Source organism: Ascaphus truei, chromosome 3, assembly GCF_040206685.1.
Source record: "Ascaphus truei isolate aAscTru1 chromosome 3, aAscTru1.hap1, whole genome shotgun sequence".
Taxonomy (NCBI): domain Eukaryota; kingdom Metazoa; phylum Chordata; class Amphibia; order Anura; family Ascaphidae; genus Ascaphus; species Ascaphus truei.
The window spans coordinates 253,072,946-253,089,274 of NC_134485.1; the positions used below are offsets into that span (position 1 = coordinate 253,072,946).

Genomic DNA, 16,329 nt, shown 5'->3' on the forward strand with positions numbered 1-16,329 from the left:
TCAGGAGTGTTTATTAAGGGAGATAGTTATGCTAATATAAGAAATGTATTTCATCTGATTTGACGGTAGAAGCCAATGTCATCTAAGCAACCTTCAAAAGTTGCTATATAAGTGAGCCTGGGTTTCATCACAGGCTGCTTTGTGAGTGTGTTGGATTTGTTGTCCAGTAAAAAGGGTTCCATCGTGTTTAAAAAAATGGCAACTTTTAATGAAAAGAAGACTTGTAGTCAGCGCATGGAAAACTTTGGGCGTTTTCTATGGAATCCTGACACAGGAGAGCTGATGGGAAGAACCTTAATCAAATGGGGTAGGTGTTCTTGCATAATGACAATAGTTCAATATACTGTAAGTACAACTATAGGATAAAGTATCTGTCTTCTAAATTTAGCATAGGTTGAACTTTATGGACGTATGTCTTTTTTCAACCTCATCTACTATGTACTGGAACTATGTTCCATCTTTTTTACATGCGTTCAACCATCTACAGATCCTGTAGCCAAATTGAAACAAATGTTATTGATACTTTGTATAGATAAAGGATGGGTTTGGGGCTCATGTGACCTCCAAAATAATAAGGATACATGATAAAATCTATTTATAGGACAAATTTACATGTATCTATAGCTTTGCCGTGTTTAATGCAACTGAAGTATCACAGTGCAGATAAATTAGGACAGACCAAGATTCTACATATGGACAGAGTTTAGCAACCAGAAACCCCCAAGCTTAAGGCCAATTGGTTGACGTAGCTGCAGCCTTGTCTTCTGCCGGTGAGCATCCACCATGGGCACTTCTGTCCTATCAGGATTCAACCTCAACAAACTGGAACTCATCCATTCTAGGAGCTCAGATAAACATCTATTGAAGACTGATAAAGGGACCTTAGTTCTTGGTGCAAAGGACAAGTACAGTTGAGTGTCATATGCATAGTAGTGATAACCCAGGTCATGCTGTCTGATTATATCACCTAATGGCAGCATGTACACTGCGAACAACATAGGAGATAGGATAGAACCCTGTGGCACTCCACATGACAGGGGCATGGGTGCAGAGGAGTACCCTCCTGAAGATACTCTCTGTTGTCTGCCAGTGAGAAACGATCTGAATCAGCTGAGAACTGTGCCACCCAGTCCACAGAAATATTTAGGTGCAGTTTTTGTATTAAAGATAAACTTCTGAAGTATTATTACCTACATCTGCATTAATCGGTGTCTAATATGTACGCTTTAATCCTCCAAAGCAATGTTATTGCAACCGCTGGCGCACTGTAGCAGGAATTCACAATGCACCAGCAGGAGAAGCCGCCATTGTTTTGAATCAGCTGCGCACGTGACAGGTGTGGGGCTTCCTCGCTATTGCACCCTTGGGAGCATGCCAGCGGGTGCAATAATGTTGGTTACATCTGTATTTGAAGGCTACTGTGCTTGTTATATAGACGAGAATAAAAAAGGAAATGGGAGAAAAAAATACATTCTTACATTAAATTATTTTTATATTAGCAACATAGCTAAAAGTCTCCAAGTACTGAAACAGGAAAAATGTACACTTTTACATTAATAGCGTTGTTGGTTTTCATGCTACATATAAAACTAAAGTTTTTCAATATAATTTTTTTTTCTGTAAAACTCAAAAGGTGCCATATATTAAGGAGATGATATACTGGAGGAATACAAAGCCCCAGGTATAATAAAGAGACACAATTCCATTGCTATGGTCACCTTTGTTACACCTGGTTCTGTTTTTGCCTGGGTTTAGCACCAATGGGCGGTTATAAACTTCAGAGTCCCAGCTTCCAAACTAGGGCAACATTAATGCACCAGATTTATCAAACAAAACATTCCAGTTGCTTTCAATGGGATTCTTCCCTTTCAGAGACACGGTGCGGCTTCTCACACTGGTGTCGCTCTCACTTCAGTTGTTAGAACCCATAGTCCTCTAAGTTGATGCATTGCTAACTGTACGTTGCTTCTCACTATATCGAATAGAAGTGTAAAAGTCTCACACATTCTGGGCCTGCTTGCAAAGTTATATTGTCAGTGGACCTTTCACCAGCCTTAGCCCCTGTACGGTTACTTCCTTATCAAAATAAATATAGTTATCAGGGTGAACATGCTCACAAGTTGTTCACCCACTGCAAACAATGCGTAACACTGGTTAATGAGGTATTTAGGGGGAAATGGAATGGCATGTGATATCCAGAAACTCTTTGCTCTGCACTATCAGGAGTGTTTATTAAGGGAGATAGTTATGCTAATATAAGTAATGTATTTCATCTGATTTGACGGTAGAAGCCAATGTCATCTAAACAACCTTCAAAAGTTGCTATATAAGTGAGCCTGGGTTTCATCACAGGCCGCTTTGTGATTGTGTTGGATTTGTTGTCTGGTAAAAAGTGTTTCATCGTGTTTAAAAAAATGGCTACTTTTAATGAAAAGAAGACTTGTAGTCAGCGCATGGAAAACTTTGGGCGTTTTCTATGGAATCCTGACACAGGAGAGCTGATGGGAAGAACCTTAATCAAATGGGGTAGGTGTTCTTGCATAATGACAATAAGTTCCATCTTTTTTATATACGTTCAACCATCTACATACAGATCCTGTAGCCAAAATTGCAAATAATTTTATTGATACTTTGTAAAAAATAAAGGATAGGCTTTTGGCAGCATGTTACCTCCAAAATAATAGGGATACATGATCATATCCATTTATAGGACAAAGTTACATGTATCCATAGCTTTGCCGTGTTAATTGCCACTGAAGCATCACAGTGCTGATAAATTATATCAACCTGTTTACTATCTGTCTGGAGGTGACTTTGTTAGAAACCCCAAGAAAAGTTGAGTTACTGTTTGGGGAAAAATGACTCCTCTCCTGGTTTTACCTACAGGTAGTAAGTGGTATCTTGTTAGCCAACAGAAATTAATAGGGGGTAAAAAATAAAAAAAAATCTCTAAATAGTTTATAAATATAAGAGATGGTTGTTTATTGTCTAACTGATATCTAAAGATTCAAACATTTTAAAAGAGAAATGTCACTTCTTATGTTAGAGAGAAAAACAAATGTATGAATCTACATCACCTAATTTCTAAGTGTTTGCAGGATTACTTTGAGTATGCAACAATGCAATGCGAGAAACTACAGCTAAGTAGTTGTGTTAGTGCTGAGCCGCTGTGCGCAATATACTTTCGCAATGTAGACATTTCTGCTCATCTTAAGCATGGAAGTTATGCACGGGTTACTGAAGCTCTCCGTCATTCTCTAGGGGGAAATACAATATGCTCAGACACAAATGCAGAAGGAAAAAGTAAGAAACAGGAGATGTTGTGGATCCTGTGTCAGGATCTGTCTTTGCAATCTGTTGAAATGTTAACGCTCATTCCCGTTTTATCTTTGCAGTATACATCAGCCTTTACTATGTCGCCTTCTATATTGTAATGGTTGGACTCTTTGCACTCTCGTTGTATTCCCTGATGAAAACTCTCAGCCCCTATGAACCAGACTATCAGGATCGTTTGAAATCGCCAGGTAAGAGAATAACATTATTTTTATTTGAAATTGTACAGCGAAAAAAGGAAACGTCCATGTAGGTGAAATTAAAGAATCTCAGCTATCAATTATTATCTATATTTCTATACTTTTATATGACTTCCTAATCTACAAAACTCCCGGAGTTTTTATTTTTTATTTTTTAAAGGTTGCGATAATAAATTGTTAAACAGAAATGGCATGATGGTCAGAAAGAGTGTGCTATACGTTTATACACCAATACATTCTTATTTCCCATTATACATAGACAGTACACAGTATAACCTGATAACTGTTGGAGACATGCTATGGCTGTTACCTGTCTAAGGACGTGCCTAGAGTGCCGTCGATAGCGAGGGCGACACGACGGGTGATGTCACCCGTCGCTGTTGCCACCGGCGAAAGTTATATTCTGCCGGGCGGCGGCGGCACGTAATTTCGGCAATTTGATTGGTTGAAGAGCTGTCACATGACGCGACAGCCCTTGAAAAATCAAATTTTTGCCGGCTACCAGTTTTCACGACGGCAATGTCGCTTTGTCGCCGACGCGCGCACTATAAGCGCACGCGGCGGCAATGCTTTTGTTTTTGGGCGATGTCGCATTGCCGGCACTATAAGCATGGCCTAAGGAGGTGATTGTATATGTGCCGAAGCAGACAATGACTTCCATGGTGAAATTCGGCAGAAAACAACCCTATCGGCCCTTTCAGCACATATAGAAACAGTCCCTAAATGGTTAAAAACTAAAAACGCTGAATCTGTCAACAATGAATTGTGAGGGGGGACTTCATCTTATGCATTTCATTTAACACACTAACATATATATATTTAAAAAAAAAAAAATATATATATATATATATATATATATATATATATATAATACTGAGTTAAGTTATGGTGAGTAAAAAAAGTGACAAAAACCCTCCACAGGAAAGCAAATATGCAAATATAACTGTATGCTCATCTGCATGTCTTAGGCAGGTCTGGAAAGGTGGGGTTGCAGACCTGCCTAAGACATGCAGATGAGCATACAGTTATATTTGCATATATTTGCATATATATATATATATATATATATATATATATATAAACAAAGAAAAGACTGTGCCTAACAGGTATATTTACCACTGAGATGAAATATATATTGATATAAAACAGTATGGATATGGCAAAAAAAAGTTTGACTATACACTTATTAAAAAATAAAATAGTATAAAATATATAGCTAAAATAATGAGTTATTTGTGGACATGCTAAGGATAAACATAAATGGTGTGAATTGTGGACCAATGAATTAACCAGTGGATACTGATACCCTATTTCAAAAATGAATTGTGATTACAAATAGTAAAAAATGAAAAATCAAGAAAAATAAAAATGAAAAAAAGGGGGGGGGGGTTCAAAAATAGGATCTGGCAGCTCTCCACAAGGACCAACGACCTCCCAAGAATCTGCGAACAACAAGAAAAGAAAGCGCCCGATCCTAGTGCAATATGAAAATAACACTTTTAATAAAATCTAGTAGGTCCAACAATAGGAGGCGAATGAGTATACTCATTACATGCTTTAACTTTTTATTCGTTTGTGAGTGTAATATTGTTGGACCTACTAGATTTTATTAAAAGTGTTATTTTCATATTGCACTAGGATCGGGCGCTTTCTTTTCTTGTTGTTCATATATATATATATATATATATATCCACATATATATCTATATCTATATCTATATATATCTATATATATCTATATATATCTATATATATCTATATATATATATATATATATATACACACACACACACATATATATATATTTGGGGCACCAAGACATTACATCACCTGGACAGCAGAGACGAAGTTTGAGCTTTTGACTCATACATGCTTGAGAACTGTCGGCGTTTGTGTTTAACCATTGCAGACTCACTGCTTGTTTTTTTATTAAATCGTCTTTATGGTATCACACTAGAAGTGTGCGCTTCTCTTTCTTTTTCCTTTATATATATGTAGCGCTGCTTCCCCCTCCCCCCTCTGGGAGATCTTGCTAAAGCTACAGGTGTCATGGTGCTTGTTACCTGTGAGGGTTCAGGAGAGACGAGCATCCGTGATGGTAAGGGGAAACGGGACACGCTTTTGGTGATCCTCAGGCTGACATTCTAGTTCTGGTGCAACACCTCCAGTCATAGCAGGTTCCAGGGTTACTAGAGACAGTCCCCACCATGACAGTCTTCTCTTGCATACTCCTACCCAATCGACTGTAGGCTCAGGCAGGGGTATATAAAACAGGATCCTTTATTGGCATCCACTGCAGGTGTTATTACAGCGAATGCATAGGTTTTTAGGATAGGTCCCAGACCTATCCGGCCTTCTCACAGTCTTGAGGCCTGCCACTCTGTTCAGATCTTTGGCTGCAGTCAGCCCCAGGAGAGCGAGAGCTGAACTGCATGTCTCTACCCCAGGAGGGGGATACCTGGAACTGACTATAATTTTGAACACTTCCTCCCTAAAGCACAGAGGGGCAGGGCACAAGCTCTGCACCATGATTGGCTGTACACAGACCCAGTTCACCCCCACCCCAGTCACTCAGAGAGGCAGCATGAGGGGGGGGGGGGGTAAACCCCACAGGATAGCCTGCCAGTGCCTGTAGATACTAGGACTTACGTGACAGGGGGCAGAAAGTATAACCTGGACCAGCCATGGCTATATATATATATATATATATATATATATATATATATATATATATATATATATATATATATATATGGATTTATAATAGTGGATCTATAATAAATTGGTGGGGTCAGGACAACTTACCTCCTCTGGTATAAGAGGATGGTCATAACATACTGCCAAACAACCATATGACATCACTTACCTTGACGGTCAATAATACTGTAAATATGTTTTGGAGACTGTTACTACACTTACTTGAACTAGGGCAAGCACTCATCTACTAGGCTTCACCACCAGGTCAAATCAGTTGTATTGTTTGCTTTGCCACGCATACGTACAACCATAGTTTCAGAATACCCCGTATTAAGATAAGACAGCTAAACTCGAGCAGTGCTTGGGGAACCTACAACACATGGCTATAATGTAGGAAAGTTTAGGATTTAGTATAACCAGCCTCACACTGAAGATACCCAGAAGGTTGAAATAGCTGCCTGTGAGTAGGTTTACTGGCCATGCACTTCTTTAACCCAGGTTATGCTGAAAAGCTGTGTAATACGGCAGGCATACGCTTATAGGGGTCCAGGCTAAAATGGGCATAAGTAAAAGGTGACACAGTGTGCTCATTTGCATGTAATTTCCCAGAATCCCTGTTTGCAATGGAAGCTATATATGCTAAGAGAGAATGGGGAAAAGCAGGTTGCAGACCTGTCTGAGGCGTGTGAATGTGCGCACAAGTGGTATTTTTATTTGCTGGATTATTGAAAGTAACTCAGAAATACAATAGTAGGTCATTCTTCTTTTACTGATTGTCCATGAAAAAGCTGTTTGATATGAAAGAGGACTAAGTAACCCCTCTGTTCTGAAGAAGGCCAAGGACATGTTGTGCAGAGCAGTGCAGTGACATCCTCTCTATCACAATATTGCAATAATATATTTAGTGTCAGATCGGTCCCCTATGGGACAATAGCATGGAAAGGATGAAACCTACAAATCCAAAAGTAAATCACACTCCGGTAAAGATTAGCACTGATTAATTTTCCTGTGAAATGAACCAATTTTATAAACTGAAAATTGTGTTTCAAATTGACAGGAGTGACAATGAGACCGAATATATATGGTGAAGGCGAAATAGAAATCTTTTTTAACATGTCGGATAGCAGTTCATACAACCAAACTGTATCCAATCTGTGTACATTTCTCTCAGGTAAGAACACCTTCTAAATCTCAAGGCAACATAACTAGTCGCATAATGGTGTTATTCACATAAAGTGCATAACAATACAGAATAAATGATCTCTGCATGCAATGTTCTCCCGCTCACGCCATGCAATGTTCTCCTGCTCACAATATGCAATGTTCTCCCACTCACGCCATGCAATGTTCTCCTGCTCACAATATGCAATGTTCTCCCACTCATGCCATGCAATGTTCTCCTGCTCACACCATGCAATGTACTCCCGCTCGTGCCATGCAACGTTCTCCCGCTCGTGCCATGCAACGTTCTCCCGCTCGCACCATGCAACGTTCTCCCACTCGCACCATGCAACGTTCTCCCGCTCGCACCATGCAACGTTCTCCCGCTCGCACCATGCAACGTTCTCCTGCTCGCGCCATGCAACGTTCTCCCGCTCACGCCATGCAATGTTCTCCGGCTCACGCCATGCAACATGCAACATGCTCCCGCTCACACCATGCAACGTTCTCCCACTCGTGCCATGCAACGTTCTCACGCTCGCGCCATGCAATGTTCTCCGGCTCACGCCATGCAATGTTCTCCCGCTCACACCATGCAACGTGCTCCCGCTCACACCATGCAACGTGCTCCCGCTCACACCATGCAACGTTCTCCCACTCGTGCCATGCAATGTACTCCCACTCGCGCCATGCAATGTTCTCCCGCTAGCGCCATGCAATGTTCTCCCGCTAGCGCCATGCAACGTTCTCCCACTCGTGCCATGCAACGTTCTCCTGCAAAGTCTCCCACTCACGCCATACAACGTTCTCTCGCTCTCGCCATGCAACGTTCTCTCGCTCTCGCCATGCAACGTTCTCCCGCTCTCGCCATGCAATTTTCTCCCGCTGGCGCCATGCAATGTTCTCCCGCTAGCGCCATGCAATGTTCTCCCGCTAGCGCCATGCAATGTTCTCCCGCTAGCGCCATGCAATGTTCTCCCGCTAGCGCCATGCAATGTTCTCCCGCTAGCGCCATGCAACGTTCTCCCGCTCGCGCCATGCAATGTTCTGCCGCTCTCACCATGCAATGTTCTCCCGCTCTCGCCATGCAATGTTCTCCCGCTAGCGCCATGCAACGTTCTCCCGCTCGCGCCATGCAATTTTCTGCCGCTCTCACAATGCAATGTTCTCCCGCTCTCGCCATGCAATGTTCTCCCACTCTCGCCATGCAACGTTCTCCCGCTCACACCATGCAATGTTCTCCCGCTCACGCCACGCGACATTCTCCCGCTCACGCCATTCAACGTTCTCCCGCTCACGCCATGCAACATTCTCCCGCTCGCACCATGCAATGTTCTCCCCCTCGCGCCATGCAATGTTCTCCCCCTCGCGCCATGCAATGTTCTCCCGCTCACGCCACGCGACATTCTCCCGCTCACGCCATGCAACATTCTCCCGCTCGCGCCATGCAATGTTCTCCCGCTCTCGCCATGCAATGTTCTCCCGCTCGCGCCATGCAACGTTCTCCCGCTCGCACCATGCAATGTTCTCCCGCTCTCGCCATGCAACATTCTCCCGCTCGTGCCATGCAATGTTCTGCTGCTCGTGCCATGCAATGTTCTGCTGCTCGTGCCATGCAATGTTCTGCTGCTCACACCATGCAATGTTCTCACGCCATGCGACGTTCTCCCGCTCTCGCCATGCAACTTTCTCCCGCTCTCGCCATGCAACGTTCTCCCGCTCACGCCATGCAATGTTCTCCCACTCACGCCATGCAACGTTCTACCGCTCACGCCATGCAATGTTCTCTTGCTCACGACTTGTTTTATTTTATTTATTTTTTCGATAATAGAGGAAAATGCTTTTAAGAGTAGATTTTCTAGTAGTTACAAAGCGAACAGTTATTAAGCAGTTTCAGTTCCCTACAAATATCTTTCAGTATTCCTCCATTTTAGAAAATAACTAGAGGACCTGTGAATTATAAGAAGAGGTGGAACATTAATGTAATTTGTACAAATACATGTTGTTGAGATTTCTTTTCTTTCTCCCTGATGGAATCGCAGCATATAGCAAAACTAAGCAATTTGAACTGATGAACAAAAACTGCACAAACGTCACCGATGTAGAGTCTGAGCTGACATTCTCCGGCCGCACTAAATATGGCTGCCAATTTACAACGGATATGCTTGGAGAGTGCTCTGGGGAGAAAGATCCTAGCTTTGGATATGCAGCTGGCCAGCCTTGCCTCGTTATAAAAATGAACAGAGTAAGATTCCCATAAAGTCAACATTATTTTTACACACATGCTGTTTGGAGAAATGCAACATTTTCTTTAACCTAAACTCACAGTGTGTCCAGTTTCTGCAGCAAAACACATTTCTAGCTAAAACCCCACGCCTAACGTCATTGGTAGCTGTGTCATCAAGAAAGTCATGGGGAAAATACATGGTCATTCTCCCAAAGACATTGTTCACCAGGACATCACTACACACTGCTAAAAACACGTTCATTTTGCATATAGAAAAATTATGCTACAAACACATTTGATGTTAATTTCTTGTCCACTTCAAATACCAGCGTTGCTACATTTTATACATAGCTTATAGGAAGGTTTATGGGAACAATGAGTATAATTGCGACGGAAACATAAATGAGTTACAGCAAATCATTTGTATAATAAAGCGATGAGATTAGCGTTCGCTAATATATATATAAAAGCCTTGGTGCCCGCAGCCCCACCAGCATCCCACAAACGTATATAAGCTTTTAAGCAGTACCTACAAAAAGAGTATCCAGTTCCTCCTTCAGATATATCACTTTTCAACCGACTTAATCGCCAGGGGTCACTGGTATGTTCAGCACACAAAGTACGCCCACTCTCATGCTCCCACAGAGCTCTGGAAGAGGAGGTTGAGCGTGTACTGGAATAAATCTACACAGCATATGTCATAGACAGGCACGAAATGCGTTGGAGTGTTTCCAGGGCACTTCTGAGCCCCCTATTTTTTGTATGTCTGCATATTTTTAATACAACAAACATAATTTTCTAACCACTTGTTTACGGTCAACTTTCCTTGTTGCTGCTGTGCGCTGATTTGTCTATGATATGCTTACAATATATTGCAGCATCCTGTACATTGCAATATATTTTTAAGTGCCATTAAGCAGAGTTACGTTGTTTAAATTGATGGCAAGCAAATGTGAAGTATAAGAACATATTATGCTTATGAACCTTATTACCTTGATTTCAGATAATAAATTTTGTCCCTGGCAATAAGACATCCCCTCCCCGTGTGAACTGCACATCTAAGGTATGATTATATTGAACAGTCTTATAAATGTTTTGGGAAAACCAATATCGATTTTGTTGTGATGTATAAATGTACATTATAACTGCATAAAAACAAATATTATAAATGGAGCCGTGTATCAAAGTTCTAGGATAATTATATTACTTTGATACAGCCCCAACCATGTACTTTTACAATAGAAAGATACAATTTAAAATGATAATACAGATGTAGCGAGACTCACTGTCTCTGGAACCGTTGATGAAAAAGCAAACGTCTTTGGCTCCAGAGAGCATGCCCAAGGCTGCCAAGAGGGGGGACAGAAGGTAGAGGAGTCCCGGGCCAGGTGGCGGCATGGGGTCCAGCGGCCAGTGGCGCAGCTTGGGCCTGACCTCTGGCCAGACGCGACTGCCGGTTCTCTCCTGGCTGGGCCCCGGCTCTCTCTCAGATGCAGGCCTCTATCACTGTCCCACGCCGACCGGCCTCTGTGACGTCAGCACGCCGGAAGTAGGCTTGGCCTAGCATCAGGCGCACAACGGCATGGAGGGAGGCCCGGCGCACCAGCTCAGTGTGGGACCGAGGGGTAGAGGCCTGAAGTGAGTGAGAGCCGGGGCCAGGCCGGGAGACCGGCAGCCACATCTGGACAGAGGTCGGGCCCCACGCAGAAAATCCACAAGGTAAGTCTGTTTAAAAAAAATATGAATTGGGGGAGTGGGGGTGGGGTGGGCTTGTTTATATGTATTGGAGGGTGGGGGTGTCTTGTTTATATGTATTGGGGGGGTGAGAGGTCTTCTTTATATGTATTGGGGAGAGGGTGTCTTGTTTATATGTATTGGGGGATTGGGGGGGCTTGTTTAATATGTATTGGAGGGGTGGGGATCTTTTTTATTTCTATTGGGGTGGGAGTCTTTTTTATATGTATTGGGGTAGTGTTTTTTTTTTTAATGTATTGGGGGAGTGGGGGGCTTTAAAAAATGTTTTGGGGGAGTGGGGGGCTTTTAAAATGTATCGGGGGAGTGGGGGGCTTTTAAAAATATATTGGGGAGTGGGGGGCTTTTTAATATGTATTGGGGGAGTGGGGTTATATGTATTTTGTAGGGAGGTATTGAGTGAGAGGAGAGAGGGGGACAGTGAGTGAGTGAGTGAGAGGAAAAGAGGGAGTAAGAGTGAGACGCAGGGGAGAGAAATACATGCGAAGTGAGAGTGGGTGAGTGAGGAAGAGTGAATGAGACAGAGGGAAGAGAAAAACATGGGAAGAGGGTGGGAAATAGAGGGGACTCGTGAGGTGTGAAATGGAGGGGGGGCTCACAATACCGCCGGGGCGGGCCCGGATGTAAATCTAGTCCTGGGCCCCTTGAAATCTGTCTGAGGCCCTGCCCGTGCCTGCCGTGGTTCCACTGCAAGAGGTCCATGCTTCCAGATCAGACCCCCCTGTAGGGTTAATCCTCCGGAGCCCGGGCGGTCATGTGACCGCAGCTTACCCTAGTGCCAGAAAGCTTTGGTCTTTTTACATCTGTATATTATAAGGATATAATTACAAGACGCCAATATGAAATATAGAGGAAGGAAACCCATGGACTTGAGATGCTTGTAACATAAGTAACATTTTACTAAAAAATATTATCTTTGATACGGTTACTGCTGAGAAACTGGACTCTCATATTCCCGCTGCCGCTTGATGTGCAGCTGTGGTGCCATGGAAGAAGCCTTCCTCTTGTTTATCACTCCTGATTACGCACCTCTTTCTAATGATATGTTAGCAGAGAAGCTGACTACTCTCCTTAAGGATTCAGTAACACAAATTCAGGGATTTCTGGGATTCCTGGTGCAAACTCGTTTCCCCACCCATCCATTTACAGAAAATTACTTTTGTTTCATTCATTTCAGGTTTTTTTTTTTTTTTAATTGTGTTATAATTTGTCTTGGACTGGCATGTCCTTGACGTAAGTCTGTTTTGACCCTTTTTTTTTCTTCCATATTTTGCTTCATTTATTTGGTACGATTTCCCTTCCTCTTCCCCGCGTCCTTATGTTGCATTCTGTATCCCCACCCTTTTTCATTTAAAACCCTTATTTTATTATGCAAACCATCAATAAAAAGTATTAAAAATAAACAATAAGCGTAACATTTTTGCATCTGTCATGCAAGTATAAAATATTAAACACATCTGAAACACAAGTCCAAAGCATCTTGCCATGTTCAGCTTTACACTGCCATTAATTCATGGCTCCTGACAAACTTCTATGGTTGTGTAGACTTTCTAATGTGTGTACTCTATAAATGCAATTTGTTCTCTAATACAGAGTGATGACCTTGGAATGGTGGAATACTTTCCTGCTGATGGCGCCTTTGGCATGCAGTACTTTCCATACTATGGGAAGAAGGCTCAGGTACTTTCTTGTTATTTTAGTTGGCCGTTTAAAGCCATCATGTTCTGGGTTACCGTCAGACATGTTTGCTGGTTAAAGTTGGTGCACTAATGTGTGTGTTTTTTTTTTGCCAGCCAAACTACACTAATCCATTGGTGGCAGTTAAATTCCTCAGTGCTAAAAAGAATACACTAATCCCTGTGGTGTGCACAATTATTGGACAAGGAATCACCACAGACAATCCCCATGACCCTTACGAAGGAAAAGTGACATTTTCTCTTAATATACAACATTAAATTGCCCCGTGGACAACGCAAATGAAGACATTTCAAGGTACGACGAAATAATTCACCTCAGATTTTCAAGTTAAGCATTTAATGCACAAGGAACAATGACATCAGACACAATGCAAACTACTGTTTGGCGCCTATGAAATTGGGAGATAAGGAAAGTTACCCAAGGTAAATCGGAGCTGGCTCTTCACAATGTACACTTATATCATCGTTGTAGAGGTAAAAGTCATTAACTACATTCCTTCTGAATTGAGGAAACGGCAATTAAATGTTCTTTTTGACATGATTTCCAAATCGTACTTAGTTATGTTTTCGCAACTGTGAACTATGACTAAATAGGCACTTAATGAGTTTTTCAATATAAATATCAAGAAATTCCAAGTCAGGAAGTGCATTTAGTGAGTTTTTGCCAAAACTGCACTTAATGCGTTTTACCTCCACAACGACGATATAGAAACTGATAAATCTCTCAGTAGGTTCTTGTTCACTTAAAATAAAGCATGTATATATTGAACATAAACATGACCACTATAATAACTGAACTGTATAATATATACAGTACTGTGTACCAAATACATCCAGTTACAGAAAACATGTACATTGTTTTATGTTACTCAGGGAAATAATGTCTGCTGCCCATGTGCACATGCAACTACTACTCTTTCCTACCTACCCACTGACAACCCCAGTACAGGAATAATATCCTGCTAGTGTGGCATTAGGTGAAACATAAAGACCTACCCGTACTAAGGTCTTTTTGGTGGGGTGGGGGGAGGAGGTAAAAGGATTTTGATGGTCCTGAACAAGTACATCAATCCAAATTATTTTTATGTTATATTTCACCCATTTTTTATTTTCACGTCCAACAAAAAAAAAATAAGGATGTGCTTTGTAAATGCCAATATAGAGGATAATGACCATTATACTAATGCTTTAGAGAAGATATGCAGTGTCATGCTTATAATATTCTTGTCCTATTTCACAGAACTGTCCCAGCTGTTAGAGATGCCTCCATTAAACACCATACAATGTTGATGTGCTTTGTGGTGCACTGTGAATACACGAGAAAACCAGAGGACTCATAACTCCCCATCATGCCAACTCAAGAGAGCAGACGAGATGACATCCATTGTTTGTGTTTCATACTCTTCATTTGCAAGTAGACTTGTGAGCACTGACATAGAACATAATGAGATACCAAAAACATGTATGTATAATGAGAAAGCTGTTTTAACAGCCGCTAAGCTCTAGGAAGGATACAATGACATCATCATTTCTTATCTTTTCTATCAAAACGCGGGGGCGATTTGTTTGATCCCTTCTATTGTTCCTTTTTTTGAACAGATCTCTTCTAAATATAAGAGGCAATATTCTTATATAACGTGCTACCTTTGGTGTTTTTATCTAATTATTTTAAAGGTAATGTATTTACAGTAACTCACATTATAATGCATTGCACAGATGTAATATCGTATTTGGAGACAACTTCTGATTTTTTTTGCTAGTTTAAAAAAAAAAAAAGTGGGGATTATAAAAAAAAAAGACCACATTAACTGTAAATAAACCACAAAACGTATGATTTTACAATCAACACATAAAAATGTAGAACTCTGCTTTAGCAGTTGTTGTAATCAAATTAAAGTAGCCCCCCCCCCACCAAATTTTTATATAAGTTTAACTCATACAATGTTAGTATGTTGCTCCTAAGCATGTCCTGCTTTTTAAGTTGTGTGTGAAAGAATCATTATTTTTTGAGGTTACCATGGTAGCGTTTCAACTGCAGTGAGCTCTGGGGAGAGCTCCATTTTAACCTTCCGGGCATTTCATATTTTGAACGCTTATAGCTGCTAAATGATTTCACAAATACAAGAGTAAGAAGACAGCTCTAAAAGTAATTGAAAACAAAAAGCAACAAAAATAGCTGCTGCTTTAAAACGGGCAGTTTACCTAAATGATATAAGGGCACAGTGAGAACATCTGTACGCTTGTCAAAATATGCTGCCATATAAATATGTAAACACAAATGTTAATGCTAAAACTGGGCATAAAAATGGTGACTTTTCTTAAAAGCAAACCAAGCAGGACAGTTTCCTTCCAATAAATGTTCTATTTCTTGCTGTGGTGTGTCTGGAGATTGATTGCTTATGCACTTGGTGAGGTCTGAGGCACTTTCCCTCATCCTGAGGAGCTGCAATGTTTTCCAGTACGTGATTCTCACATCTTCATCTCATTTTAACATTTAAAAAGCAACAATGGCATGATTGATAGTTTGAGACGGTGTACAATTACCTCAGAGAGCAGAGCTCATATGATATATTACTTTTAATCATACTATGACTGAAGTTAGCATCAAGCATGTATATTGAACCAATCCAACATTAAAAGGACTATGGGGGGACGATTCACTAAGCATGGACGTAGGGTATCGCACTCCGGCATTAACTGCCAATTTAATTCCAAGGCAGATAACGCCGCATAGGGGTGTGGTATCCGTACTTTGGGGCTTTGTAAATACCAGCCTATTTGTTATCACAACTGCTACATTTCTGGAGATCGGAAAAACAAAATATTGACTAATTGTTTTCAATTGTAATCAAGTTAGATGTTGGGCTGCGGCCATGTTTGGGGAGACAGCGCGGAGGCGGGCGCACGCTTGACGTCACCCGCTTTTCGGCGGGAAAGTTTTCTGGCCAGGCTAGACGTGATGGGGAGGCGTGTCTGGGGCACGGCCTTGACGTCACAGATTTGGTTCGCCCTCATTGGGTGAACCTCTCAATTGACCTGCCCGTTGCACCGTGGAATCTAATTGAACCGATTCCTCGCGCTGTCGCACGAGCAGTCCATGGCTGCGATTATTGCTTTAAGGCCTTGTGATTCCGTCGCACGCCTCTGCGTTGTCTCCCCGAACATGGTCGCAGCCTAAGTCTCAGAGTTAGACGAGTTACAGCAAAACTGATCTTAATACCCCCTTTTATACATGTATATTAAGTTCCAGAATAAAAAACATG

The 16,329-nt window shown here is 41.6% G+C and overlaps 1 protein-coding gene across 1 annotated transcript; it reads left to right on the top strand.

Moving 5' to 3' along the window:
• The first annotated feature begins 2,368 nt into the window (after window positions 1-2,368).
• Window positions 2,369-15,439, top strand: ATP4B (ATPase H+/K+ transporting subunit beta). The gene is made up of 8 exons (XM_075590622.1): window positions 2,369-2,526; window positions 3,396-3,524; window positions 7,287-7,400; window positions 9,433-9,635; window positions 10,621-10,680; window positions 12,963-13,049; window positions 13,163-13,361; window positions 14,307-15,439. Exons 1-7 carry the CDS (start codon window positions 2,415-2,417, stop codon window positions 13,322-13,324), a joined length of 867 nt encoding a protein of 288 aa, XP_075446737.1. The 5' UTR covers window positions 2,369-2,414; the 3' UTR covers window positions 13,325-13,361; window positions 14,307-15,439.
• Window positions 15,440-16,329: the final 890 nt, after the last annotated feature.

Bases quoted from the DNA above. Each gene is read 5' to 3' on its own strand.
- ATP4B (XM_075590622.1), top strand. From the start codon at position 2,415: ATGGCTACTTTTAATGAAAAGAAGACTTGTAGTCAGCGCATGGAAAAC. The intron at 7,401-9,432 runs GTAAGAACACCT...ATGGAATCGCAG, and splicing joins TCTGTGTACATTTCTCTCAG to CATATAGCAAAACTAAGCAA. The intron at 9,636-10,620 runs GTAAGATTCCCA...CCTTGATTTCAG, and splicing joins TCGTTATAAAAATGAACAGA to ATAATAAATTTTGTCCCTGG.